General features: G+C 30.5%; 2 protein-coding genes across 2 annotated transcripts; both read right to left on the bottom strand.

Annotated features, from left to right (window-relative positions):
• Positions 1-304: 304 nt before the first annotated feature.
• Positions 305-10,286, bottom strand: CTAM01_14959 (uncharacterized protein; the record flags this gene model as incomplete). The annotated part of the gene is made up of 2 exons (XM_060530958.1): positions 305-318; positions 9,620-10,286. 2 exons carry the CDS (start codon positions 10,284-10,286, stop codon positions 305-307), a joined length of 681 nt encoding a protein of 226 aa, XP_060374479.1.
• Positions 10,287-13,276: 2,990 nt separating this feature from the next.
• CTAM01_14958 (U-box domain-containing protein) lies at positions 13,277-14,256 on the bottom strand (the record flags this gene model as incomplete). Its single annotated transcript, XM_060530957.1, has 3 exons — positions 13,277-13,450; positions 13,501-14,050; positions 14,168-14,256. 3 exons carry the CDS (start codon positions 14,254-14,256, stop codon positions 13,277-13,279), a joined length of 813 nt encoding a protein of 270 aa, XP_060374478.1.
• Between the last annotated feature and the right edge of the window lie 203 nt (positions 14,257-14,459).

Here is a 14,459-nt window from a genome sequence, read left to right as displayed (position 1 = left end):
TATAAAATACCTCTTTTAATTAGGTTAATACGGCTTTAATTAATAAAGTTAAAATTAAAAAAAGAGGATAATATTAACTAAATTAAAAAGGTAAACTTCTTAATTATTTTATATTATTATATTTAAAAATAAATTATTAAAAAAGCTCTAGTTCGATTTTAAAAAAGTATATATATAATTAAAATAAAAATCCGCGCTATTAAACTCCCTATTTCTAATCGGGGCCTTTTTCCTTATATTTTTTTCTAATTAGCCCTCTCGTAAATACTTATACTTAATTAATTTTAAAAAAGAACTACTAGGACTAATCGCCCCACCCTATTTTAGTATATAATATAGAATTTAGCTATTTATATAGGTTAGTATAAAGAGGTTTTATATATATTAAAATAAGTATAGCTCGCTCTCTAAATAGCTAGAACTTAGAGAACTGCGGGAAAAGGTTAGGAGCTATTAATAAAAAAAAAAATAGTTAAGTTAGTTAATTTTAATTAGTAATTAGGTATAGAGCGCAATATACTTAGTTTTCCTTAATACGTAATATATAGTACGGCCCCGGCGAATTACTCTATCGGAGGGAAAGCTTTATTTATATTATTTTTATTTTAAAGTATTTTATAGAATAGAATTAAATTAGTAAATCTATAATAAAGAACTAATAATAATTATTAAAGTATTTTAAAAATAGAGATTATAATTATTTAGAACTAAATACGAAGTTATAGTTTATATAAACTATAAGAACTTTATAAACTTTATAATAAATAAGAACTTAAATAAATAATAAGTTAAATAGAGCGAATTCTTATTTAAATATAATTTCTAAATTATTTATTAAAAAGGCTTAGAAAATAGTAAAATAAACGCTTTTAATAAAAAACCTAATTACGAAGTCGCAGTCCTTAAAAAAATATAAGTTATTTTTAAATAAGAAAAGGATCGTAGTTTTATATTAATTATAAAGCTTTTTATAATAGCTAAAAAGATTAATACTAGCCTAATTAAAAAAATAACCCCTAAGCTTATTATAGAAATTTATAGTATATTAGTATATAGTTACTAAGGAGTTATTAAAATATAAAAACGGATTTATTAATATTATAATAAATTTATTATATATACTAAAATTATAAAAGTAATTAAGGACTATATAATTTATAAAAAAAGGAAAAATAGCTTATATAAGCTTTATAATAAGCTATAACTATTATAACTATTAATAAAAATATAGTAATTAATTATATAAGATTTTATTATTAAACTATCAAAGTTTAAAAAACTATTTATTAAAGTATAATACGATAGTATTTTAGTTATAATTAATTAACTTGCTAAGTTCGTCTATTTTATTCCTTATAAAGAATTAAGTACTATAAAAAACCTAGTATATATATTTACTAAGGCTATACTTTCGAACTACGGTTTACTAAAAGAAATTATTTTTAATAGAAATAAGCTATTTATTTTGAAAGTTTAAAAATCTCTAATTTTATAACTTAGTATAAATTATAAACTATCGATATTATTTTATTTATAAACTAATAAATAAATAAAAAGAATTAATTAGATGTTTAAAATTTACTTACGTTATTATATAAACTATAATTAAGATAATTAAGTAGTACTTTTATTAATAACTTAGTTTATATAGTAGTTTTTTTCTAGCTTTATAAGTATAAAAGATCGACCTTAATAAAATTATGCTTTTAAAAAAGATTATATAATACGGTATACTTTTTAATTATATAATATACGTAATATACCCTAAGTACGCGCTTAATATAATATAGTGATTTTAATATAAAAACTACTATATAATTCGGGATAAGTAAGCTACCCTTTACGTAGTAGCGCTAGCTAAAAAGGTCGACAATAGAGGTTAGCTATAATAATTAGCTATAATAATTAGCTATAATAATTAGAGGCAGCCCTTAACTATAAAGGTTCTAAACTTTAATAACGACGTAGAGGTTTTTAAAAAAAAAGCTAAATAAGCTAATATTTACTACTTAGAACTTATAAAAATTCTTTCTATCCTTATTATTTTTAATATTACTTAAAGCTACTCTCTATTTAAACTAAATAAATTTATTAAATAAATTTATTAAATAAACTTATTAATATATAAACTACTACCTTAATAAGAACCTACTCTACTCTTAGTATATAGTTAGTAATTAATAAGCTAAAAATGCTTATTAATAAATCTACCCCTCTTAAACTAAGTACCCTCTTTAACTAGCTCGACGCTATAATTATTATAATTAATATAAATATACTTAAAAAGTAATAAAATACTTTTTAATAATATAGAATCTAGCTAAGTAATAGTACGAACGCTATAAATAGCCGGGCTAATATAGATATTAAGATTTTAAATATTAACGTTAGTTTAAAAATTATACTTTATAAAACTAGAAATCCCTTTAATATAGGTTATATTATAAATATAAAAGAATATATAAGGGGCCCCCTAACCCTTAATAAAAAGGAGTATATAATATAAAATCTAGCTATTTATATAGGCTAGTACTAAGAGGTTTTATATACGTTAGAGTAGGTATAGCTCGCCCTTTAAATAGCTAGAACTTAGAAAATTACGGGGGAAAGTTAAGAGCTATTTTAATTAGTAATTAAGTATAGAGCGTAATATACCTAGTTTTCCTTAATACGTAATATATAATACGGCCCCGGTAGATTACTCCGTCGGGGGGATAACTTAGTTTATATATAATAGTATAGTTAATAAAAATATAAAAAAATCCCTATTTTATTTTAATTACGGATTTTAGCTAATAATATATAAAGAAGTATAATAAGGATTATAAGCTATAAAAGTTATAATAAACATAAATAAACTTAAAAAAATCTATAAATAAGCTTTATTAAACCTCGAGTTCGTATAATAATATATAAAAAAAAACGTAAATAAATTAAAAATTAAAGAACTATTTTTAAAAAAGGAGGATAGTACTTATCTCTTTTATTATAATATTAAAATAAAACGACTAAGTAATAAATTAAATTATAAAAAACTTAAACTTTTTAAAATTATTAAAAAAGTCTTATTAATTAATTATAAATTAAGATTATTAAATATAATACGATACTACTCCGTTTTTTATATTTTATTACTTAAGCTTATATTAAGAAGTTTATATATAAAAAACTATATTATTATTAAACTAAACTAATAAAAATATAAAATTAAATAAATTATTAATTATAAAATAAAAAATAATAAAAAGGAATATTTTATTAAGAGAATTAATAAGGATATATAACGAATTAATACGGATACATAGTTCTTAGGGACGCATAATATTCTCTACCTCTAATTATTCTAAAAATTTATTATTAATATACTTAGATTCTATTATTTTTTTTTAAAGTACCTATCCCTTTTTATAATCTCTTTTATATAATTATATTTTAAGGGAGCTTTATTATAAAACTATAATTAATATATTTTATATTCTCTTTTTTTTAAAACTATACTAATTTATATATTATAAAATAGCTCCTTTAATAACTTACGTACCGAGCTTATATTACTAAGCTTAATTTAATAGCCTAAATAATTAAAACCGTTTTATAAAACGCTAACGCTTTAATAATAATAATATATTATTATCTCCTATTTTAAATAAAAACTATACTAATATTAGCTAGTTTTATAAAGTTAGTAATCCTTATATATATAATAACTTAATAAATAATATTTTACCTAAGCTATTATAAAAAACGTAATTATTATCTTATTATCTATATTAATATATTAGAATAGAACTTACCCTCTATTTTAATTAGAAATTCCTTAATAGAACCGATATTCTCTAGTTTTTTATTATTCCCTAATTTTTATTAATACGTAGTCCCCCCCTTTTTAATAAAAAGTCTTAACGGCTTATATTCTACTTTACGCACCGTTTTTTAAAAAGAATATAAACTACTTAGTATACTACCCTCCCCCGAATATTACTAAAGCCTAGTCCTTCTCCTTTTTATAATAAATCTTAATAACTAACCTAGCCTATAATAAAATAGTTTAATAATATTTTTTAGCTTATTATATAAGTTATTAAGATTAATAAAAAGTTAAAAATTAGCCTTATTTAATAATATAAATAAAGCTATTTATAATAAGAAACGTAAGGTTTTTAAATAAACCTATTACCCTATTTACTTTTATAATAAAACCCTTTTTTAAGTTTATTATTTTTTTAAACCGTAGCTTTTTATTATACTTAAAATAATAAATCGTCCTCCCCTTTTTTAAATAAAACCCTAAACTTACTAATTCTTAGTAACCTAAAACTAATAGTAAATACTTTTTTTAATTAAGTTAATATTTTTACTAAAACTAATAGCTTTAGTATTATAAAATATTATAAATATAAGTAAAATAAAAAGAATATTTAGTATATATTTTAATACGATTAATATAAATATTTTAAACTTAGTCGTAGTATAAGTTTAAAATAACGGAGATCTCGAAAATATAATTATAAATAGAAGTTAATTACTAAGGCTAAGGTTAAGGGATAATAGTTATTATAATAATATAAAGATCCCTAATATAGCTAATATAACTATAAGCCTAGTTTTAAAATATTTATATACTCTTTTTATTATAAACTTACCTAGCTAATTAAAAATATTATTAAAATTATAAATTAATAAATTAGGATTTAGGTACGTAATATATATATTATTATTTAAGAGTAGTTCTTAAAGTCCTTATTTATTTAGTAAGATATTTATAACGCTAGGGCTTATATAAACTAAAAGAAACTAGCTAAATACTTATTAATAGCGGCGTTAATTAAGCTATTTAATAAACGAGAGATCTTATATATTATTAAATAAGTAGTTAATAAGCTTAATTACTTAGTTAGGCTTATTTAGACTTTTTTTTATTATTTTTAAATATAAAAGCGGTTTTTTAAAGTAATTAGTTTTAATAATATATATAATATTAATCACTTTAAGCTCCCTCTTTTTTAAACTACTAAGTAGACCTATTTTAGGTCTATTTATAATATAATATTTAGTTTTATTAATAATAAGAGATTAAAAAGGTTTTAGTTCTTTTTAATAAATATCCGTTAACTAATTAAATAATACTTAATCTACTAGCTTTTTATTATTATTACTAATTATAATAAGTAAATAAAAACTATACTTAATAAGTAGTTTCCTAAAGTCTAATAATAACTCTATATTTATTATATTAACTTTAATATTATATTTAAAATTAAATAGAAGTAGATTAAGGACCCTAGTTATAATAGTAATAGTAATAAGTTTAATAATAATAATTATTAATTAATTACGTAAATAATAGCCGAGCTTAGTAACGAAAACTGCGCTTATATTAATATAATAATAAATTAAACTATTCCGTATACTTATTATGGGGTATTAATTATATAAAAGCTTATTATTTTTATTAAAACGAAGTATATTTTTAAAAAAGCTTAGACTAAGCTTTATAAAAAGTTTAATAATTAATACTTAATTCTCTAATACCTCTACGTAATATACTTACTTTTAAAAGTATAATAAGCCCGTTACTTTATTTAAAAATACTAGAACTTTAATACTTATATTACCTCTAATACTAAGTTAAGTAATAATAATATTAAGGGTTATTTTTTAAATAGTCTTAGTTATTTATATTAGTTTATTAACGTTATATAAAATATAATTAGTAATTAAAAACTACGCTTTTATTAAGCTTATATAGAGGACGAGGTACTTATAGGCTAAGAATATATAAATACTCGCTTTAAATACTTAAGCGAACTTTAAATAATACTTTTTTTAAAATATTTTACTTTAATTAAAATATAAAACTAGCTTATAAAAAAAATAATACTATTTAATAAAAAGCTATTCCTAAACCTCTTTAAATTTTATAATTTAGATTATATTATTTTAATTAAGCTAAGTATTTTATATTACTATAAAATCTACTCTAAAATATTAAATTTAACTATTTTTAATAAATAAAAAGTATACCCTTAGTAACGTCTTTAAAAAACGTTTTCTTTAAATCTATATTACTAAATCCTTAACCCTAAGATTACTATATCCCTCTATAATAAGCTAAAAAATAAAATATAGCCTATTTTATTATAATTAATATTACTTAAAAAAAGTTAGTTAGCTAATTAAGCCCGCACTACTTATAGTAATTAAGGTATAAATAATAAAAAATAAAGTTACTTATTTAAAAATAAAAATAAGTCGACGCTAACTAAGCTTATAAAAAAAATAAATTAGCTAAGTTAAAACTAAATATTAAGCTTATTTTAATAATAAATAAGGAGCTAGTTTAGCGTTCTTAATAAGAGGAGGATAATAAGGAATTATATAAATAAATAGCCAATATAGCCTAATATTTAAAAGAAATAAAGCTAATAAAAAGTAGTTTATAATAATAATAAATTATTATAACTACGTTAAAAAAAGTAGTTAAATAAACGTTATTATAATTTACTTTTTATATATTTTAAATATATAGTAAAAAAAAGCTTTATTTATTTAAAATTTATAAAAACTTAGATTACTAACTTATTTAAAATTTATAAATCTTAAATAAGTAATATAATAGTTTTAAATAAGTACGTAAGTTATAATAATATTCTTATTTTTAAAAATCTTAAACTAGAGCTTAAGTTAGAGAGGATAATAAGAATAGTTATATTAATATAATTACTCTTATTATTTTTATAAGGAGGTACTATTTTTTTAAACTAATTAGAAATAGAGAAAGTTATATATCCCTAAGAGCTATATATTTATATTAATTCGTTATACGTCCCTATTAATTCCCTTTATTAAATAAAAAAATTATAAATATAAAAAAAATATATAAGAACTTATTACGAACTTTTAGAACTCTTAATAACTTTTTAAAAAGTATTAAAATTAAAATTAAATTTAAAACTCCTAGCTATTATAGCGTCCTAATTAATAATTTTAAAAATATTATTAGCTTATATTTTACGAGTTATTAAGGAAGTATTTTTAAAACCCTTAAGAAACTCCTTTAATATAATCCGACTCTTTTTAAATACTATTTATTTTTAAAAATAAAAACGTTTTAGCTTAAATAATAACTTATTTAACTTAGTTTAAGTTTATTAATAAGTTTTAGCCTTTTTTATAACTCCGTAGCTCTTTTTTAAAACTATAACTCTTTTACTTCTTTTTTATAATTAAAATAATTAAACTCCGTTATTAACTAACTAACTATATTTAATTAACTAAGACTTAATAAATAAAAATATAATACTTATAAATATAAATAATATTAATAAAAGTATTATATAAAATACTTAAATAATAGTATATTCTATAAACCTCGGAATTAAAAAGAACTAAATAACGGATCTTTTATAAATAATAATTTAAATAAAGTATTATTTTTATACCCTTGCTAAAAAAACGAATAATATATAATAATTTATAATAAGACGTAGCTATTAAAAATTTCGATTCTTTAATTTAACTTAATATCGTATTAATATATTTTAAAAAAATACTTAATAATTCCCTAATTTAGGAATAAATAACCTACTTATAAACTTTAAAAACTAGATTTTTAAAAAAAGAAGCTAATATTACGACTTAATATATATAATAAGGCTAGGGCCTTATTTTATAAAACCTATAATAATTATTATATTATATATATAAAAATACGGATTTAAAATAACTCTTTTTAAAATAAAAAAACTATAAATAAGTTACGTAACTACGATTATATAATAAAATAAAGAACGAATATTTATAAATATATAAAACGAATAATTATAAATAAATAGGACGAATAACCGTTCGGTAAATAATTAAATAATAATAAATAAGAATATTATAAAGGATATATTTAAAAACGAGACTTATATATAATATAAACTTAAACTAGGCTTAAAAATAGACTTTTTATAGTTTTTTTAATAATTAACTTAGTATTAAATCTTATAATTATTTTTAACTATTTTTATTAAAAACCCCTTTTAATAAGACTATAATTAATTACTAAAGCTTTATTTATTTTATAACTTATAAATATAGTTTTAAAAAAGCTATTTATAACTATAATACTATTTATTTAGTACTCGTAGCCTTAACTTTTATTAATATACTTACTACGATAAGCTAGCTATAATATACGATATACTTAACTTACCTTATTTTATATTAGTTATAATAATTAAAAAGCTTTAGGGGTACTTACCTCTTTAATAATACTAGCCTAGTTAACGGTTAGGGTACTTAAATAACCTTATAAAGCTTAGAACCTAGCGCCGTAATTAGTTAAATAGAGTATATATTATAATTAGTTAGTATTTAAATATAATAATAATAAATTAGCCTCGTAGAGTATATAATTAATAATAATACTAAATAAAAATTAAATAATAAAAATTAAAAAAAGTATAGTAATTAGTAATAAAAAAAACGTAATAAATAATTTTAAGCTCTTTTAGTTTTAATAATATTAATAAAACTATAGTTTTAATAACTTAGTTAGCTAATTAGAGGCCGTAGTTAAAAAAGTTTTAATTAAAATTAATAAAAATTAAGATTTATTAAAATCTCTCGATTATTATAATAAAAACTAAAATAATTTTCGAATTATATAAGTTTATATAAGCTAGTTTTATATAATATTAATAATAAAAAGTTAGAATTAATTACTTATTATAGTTAGCTAAGATAATTGCGATTATCTTATTAGTTAGAAAAAGTAGAACACAGCCCGCCTAGCTAACTAACACAGCCCCCCTAGCAGAACTTATTTATAATATAGCGTAGCACATTAGTTTAAAATACGCGAGGGGGAAAGCCTTCCAAGTTCTTCTTCAAGAATGGGATCAATTCACAGCGGCCTAAAGATATGAAAAGCGCCCTTCGTAATTGACTTCGCCCATCTCAATATCCTCATAAGAAGCAGAATCACCAACCGCCAAGGTTAAATTCTGGTTCTTATCCGCCATAACTTTAACAATCAAATTCCAATCCTTCGCATTCTTTAGGCCTGTGCCAGCTCCTTTGAACTTCTTAGCTGAGGGCGGCTGGGATACTAAGGCAAGAACAATCAGATCCTGAAGGTCTGACCACGGGATAATACTCAGTACCCTAACACGTGGCTTTTCCCCTTCCACAATAAAGAAGGACGCCAAATGTCGCGTCCCAATGATTGCGGCATAGATCCCAATGACTCCTATATAGATATACATCGTTGATAAGGCAAAGTTCAAGGTGGGCCGTGAATGGCCAGATCCGTATCCGTATCTGTCCATGGTAAATTGAATGGCTGAGTATGCGTTGTCTGGGTTGACAAGCTGGTTCTTGCGGGTATCGTTGAAGTGGGTCTCATTGAAATAATTGAATTCAGTATGTGCAATGCTTCGACCGTATTGTTTGCTCAAATTCCGCAAGGTCAAACCTTTGCCTGGGATTGTAGTCTTTAAGTAAGTGAAATAGGCGGAGGAAGTTCGCGAAAGAGCTTCCGTCAAATAAACACCAAACACTTTCGACAGGAAAAGATTGGTTGCAAGCTTGTCGTTTGTATCAACCGGAGATACGCATGGCAGGCCATTACTTTTGGGAGACTCGCAAGTCTCTGTGAAAAGCTTAGTTATTCGACCGAGTGCTGAATAGTGGTGGCTGGAAGCATCTTCATCGTCGTTCATAACGAAACTCGGGACCAGATAATCAAGTGAGGTTCGTTTGAATGTTATTGGTAGAGCTTTATGTGATGGGTCTTGGAAGAAATCCTTCGGGTTGAAGGTGCCGCTGGATACTTGATCGCTGAAACTGGAGTCCAGAATATCGCTGGCTTTTGGGTCGAATGTAAAGCTGGACTGTACCCAGCTGGTCATAAATCCGCAAGCGTACAACAAAACCGCGCCATCTTCTGGGAGTTGCCCAACAAGTAGCAGGATGGAAGACTGTTCCCCAACAGTGCTGAACTTATTGGAGACGGGACGGTCATCCCATGCCTCATCATCAAGCCAAGGCATGTTTTCCTTGGTTGCGAAATGAGATTTCCCATGAAACGACAGACAGTTCTCGTCGCCGAAGCAGTTGAATGATTTGATTGGTAGTTCCAAGTCTTTCGGGCCAAGATCGGCACCTTTGTACTTCTTGAAGGTCCGACATTTTGACTGCACAAATGGCTGGAAGATCGTACGCTCTTTCTGCTGGTATGAGGTCTTAATCCGGTAAGATTTCCCTCCGAGCGTTTTGACCATCTCAGAGGAAGCCATGTAGTCCGAAAAAAGCCCGAGACTGACCATGAGGAAATGCGGCGGCGTGGTACTGAGTATAATAGAGGTATTTGCGTCCACCAGGCTCGGAGAGCTCGAATCGGAAGAGTTTACGAATACTAGCTCGCGACGCAACTCCGTTGGAGGATAATGGAAGATTGGACTGTCACCCAAGTCACCCGCACGAAAACTCTGGGCCCACGACCAAATGTCGCTAAACCCAGCGGCTGGGCATCCGTAAACATAAAAGCCTGCAAAGCTCTTACAGGCCGCTTTGCCAAGAAGTGGACTTGCGCCTTCCTGTAGAAAAGAGGGTGTAACAGATTCTGCATCTAAAGCGTAAAATAACAATGGCTTGATTTTCTGAAAGTCTGTTGCCTGATCGAGGGAATACCATCCTAGAGTAGGAACGAGTAGTACCGCTGATGCTGGGCCGATAATGGTGGATATTAGCGTCGCGAAGACAACGAATCCAGCGAGGAGGAACTCCCAGGGTTTTCTGGTGTTCAAGCCTTGGCGCCAGAATGCAGAGGTACCCAAATAAGTGAGGTCGCCAACGCGGTATCCGCCGGTAAGAAACCCAAGTCGAACCCCATCAAGGATAAGGCTTCTTCGAAACATAGCTAATACAATGGATGAAAGTGACGCAATGATTAAAAGCTCATGAATCTTTGCCGGCAGTTGGAGAAGGTTGTTGATGGCGTCAGCGTCAATCGTGATATTGCTGTTTCCAACATGCAAACTGACGCCTTCTTCTGAGTACCAGTATCGGTCTTGCTGACTAATAATGAGAACCGCAATGGTCGAGGCAAGAGCAGGAAAATGAATGGCCCATCCCGTAAAGAATCTCAACCAGCTTCTACGGGTGATGTGCTTGCCTTGACCCCCATATGCAGGAAAGGTTTTTCTGTTTCTCGGAGGCTCTTTCGAAGACGCTCTTAGTGGGCTGTGGTCGCGATGTGCCGGAGACGGTGATCGCGAGTAGGTTCTAGACGGCACCGATGTAGTATTTGGCAGTGGTTCTGTCGGTGAGAGTGTATTTATAGCCCCATGGGGCTGCGAAGGACCATTGACTGGCTGCATGGCTGCTACATGTAACGAGGAGAGAAACCGTATTTCGACTGCAACACTAAGAAGAGAGACAGACTGAGTAGCTTGTGCAAAGGCTTAAATAAAGTTTCAGCGACGGGAGGAGTGTTCATTCATATCAATTTAACTACCGCACCACTTGAACACTGACAAAGTGAGCAAAAGCGCATGTGCATCTCCATGATTCGTTGCCATGCACGATCATGTGGGCAATGCAGCAGCTTAACGACGCCCCAATGTGCGCGCCTTAGTAGTACGGTTATTCGATGCAACGTGAAGCTGCAGTATTCGAATGAGCACGCGTATTGCTCTTCCATGTTATTGGCCAACCGCAATCTTCGGTATCTCGTAAGAGAAACATTAGAGCGACTCATTTTCTGAGGCTTCTTCGTGATGGACATTTGGGCGCATATTGTCTCGAGGCTGGGCTCGCAGTGGCTTCCGGGACTGCAGATGCCTCAAGCCCTGTCGACCCAATGAAATGTGCATAGGCTGACCACCAGCCGATAGATGTAAGCTGTATTGGAAGCTGCATGACGAACCAATTGTCGCTGCAGCTGCCCCCGAACGACAATTGACAGGCCAGCCATTTGAGAGCATTGAAGGGCTCTCTTGTCTCATGTAACACCTACATGATCGTGCAATCACAAAATGCTGATAAGTAGAATACTACATTGTCTCGACATGCATATGCTCGAACTGTTTGGGCCCAAGTGTTTCTGGAAGGTTCGAAACCAATGAAAGACCATGGACTTCATTTCAGTCTAGCGGAGTGACCGAACATAGACGTACTAACTTCGGGGAAATGAGACAACAACATCGGTCTAGACAAAAGTGGCCTTGGAAGAAGAACATGTTGGGCTAATACGATAAGGAGTCTAAGGACGCAGCCTGGTGTGATTTTCTCCCAAGCTTGGCGATTTGAGCTTCTTTTGGGACCAATGAAGTACACATGAGAGATGACTGCTGTCACTTATGTATCTGATTGGATATCAACATGCTGTAAACGGCAGGCTGCGCCGGGTGAGGCAAGACCGGGTTGACATGCTCTCATTTACTCTCTTTTGGTGAACAAGTCCAAAACAAGCCTGAACCTGGGCCTAAACATAATTCTTCGTGTTTGAGGATCCGATTTCGGCTAGGTTCTGCAGGAACAAGAAGAAATAAATGGTCGTTGACAGGACTGTAGAGACCCAAACCAAAAAGAAGGCTGGCTGTGGTCGAGGAGATTGATTTGGAATCTGCATCACTTCATCATAAATCCCTCGACCACGCCCACACTAGTTGGTGAAGAAAACCGAGGAAAGGACACACGGTGACCTTCCCAACCTCCCATCTGTGAGGGAAGCTACACAGAAAATCTTTCAACGTAAACCTTGCAAGCCTGCGATAGTCACTATCATCCTAGCTAAGGTGGCGTCGAATGATTGTAGCGACTGGGCCGGGCGATATTAGGAAGCACTACCTCATACATAAGCCTGACGCAATTATCAAGTCTAGTACAACGTTTGAATATGAGCCGTGTCCGTTGAGCTTTGACGGTCGAGAGCTCGTAAGACTCACAGGATGTCATCAACATCCTAGCTGGCACAGCTCCATCGAGAGCTGCTCTCCACTGATGTCGGGCGTTCAAAACGGGTTGATCACAGAGAATCACAACATCTGAGTCAGATGGCATCCTCATTCCCTTCTAGACTCTAGAAGCAAATTGGTGTTTGTATTGATGGAGCTCCTGAGAAAAGACTCCCCAGAGCAGTAAGTCTATAGTCGCTGAGTAGCGATTGCGAAGTCGTATTCAACTCGGTATTCTTCGCGCCCAACGAGACCATGAACGCCGTGCTATGCAATTGATTGAAATCAGAGGGTGCCGTCAACATGTTTGCAAGCTCAACTCCGTGAGACTACCAGTCCACTGCCCAGCCATTCTCCTCGAGGAACTCTTCACAGGCTTGTCTCAGGCCAAGATTAGGCCTCAACTCGGATGGCAGTAGGGGCTCGCGTGTGAGGGGATCGCTGGGGTGACGACGGAGATGCTCCATGATGGATGCCCTCTCGTAAGACTTTCCCGTCTTCGTCTAAAAGCGTGTTAGTAGGCAGCAAGCAAGCAGCAAGTTGACTGACTCACCAGTACAGGATCGACCATAATGCCGAAGCTGATGTCATCGATGGCCCACTCCGGAACCTCACGTCTCTTCTCCTCGGCAGAGCGACTCTTCTCAAAGGTGCTTCTCAGTATCTCGATCTTTTGCTCCCATTCAGCCTCAATCTCTCTCTTTTCCCCGTCGTCCATTGCGTTCGTAAGGGCTTGTTCACGTTCTTTCTCCATCAGCTCAATGACTTCGTTTTCGAGGTGTCGTGCTTCCCGTGTTCGCCGCTTCTCCATCCAATCCCATCTATCCTTCTTCGCGCGCAACACTTGAGCGGTGATGGCCGCCAGTGACTTATCGCCGGTCTGTACGCAAAGCTGGTGGGCCTTTTGTGCATTCGTGAGGGCCGAATCGTAGTCCTTGAGGGCGAGCTGGGCTTGGGAGAGGTAGTAGTGGGCCTTGAGGTTGTCGGTTGTAAGTCCGAGACACGATTCACAGTCGGACACAACCGAATCCCATATCTCGAGCTTGAGGCGTGCCATTGCGCGGTTGGTGTATAGAGCGGGGTTCTTCGGGTCGGCAATGATGCTATAATAGACCAAGAATTAGCTTCTCAGTCGATATGATTGCCATGTCTAGCTGTCTGGAATACATAGCAGGTGGATCAGGCTGGGGCTGGCTCTGGATTCGTTAGGTGAAGCTTACGCCTTGGAATACAGGGCCTCCGCGCCAGCATAGTCGCCCTGCTGGAAGTGGCGATTGCCTTCTTCCTTGAGCTGTATTGACCTCGACATTATGCTGTTGTTCCCTTTGCAATGTGTAGTTGTGGTTCGGAGGGTACAGTCCCAGTCCAATATTGAAGGATTGGAACTAGTAAGCGGAGGAGACGGTTCAGCGGCGGGCTGGAAGAACAGGTATTCAGTCGTATTATAAAGATGCAGAGTAGACGCCGAATGCAACGGTGCAACCTTGGCGAGTCTCGCCGTCCAAGTAGAAA

Source organism: Colletotrichum tamarilloi, assembly GCF_030869305.1.
Source record: "Colletotrichum tamarilloi strain Tom-12 chromosome Unknown Scaffold_141.1, whole genome shotgun sequence".
NCBI classification, from domain to species: domain Eukaryota; kingdom Fungi; phylum Ascomycota; class Sordariomycetes; order Glomerellales; family Glomerellaceae; genus Colletotrichum; species Colletotrichum tamarilloi.
The sequence above is the reverse complement of the archived record's forward strand: the minus strand, read 5'-3'. Positions and strand labels throughout refer to the sequence as shown.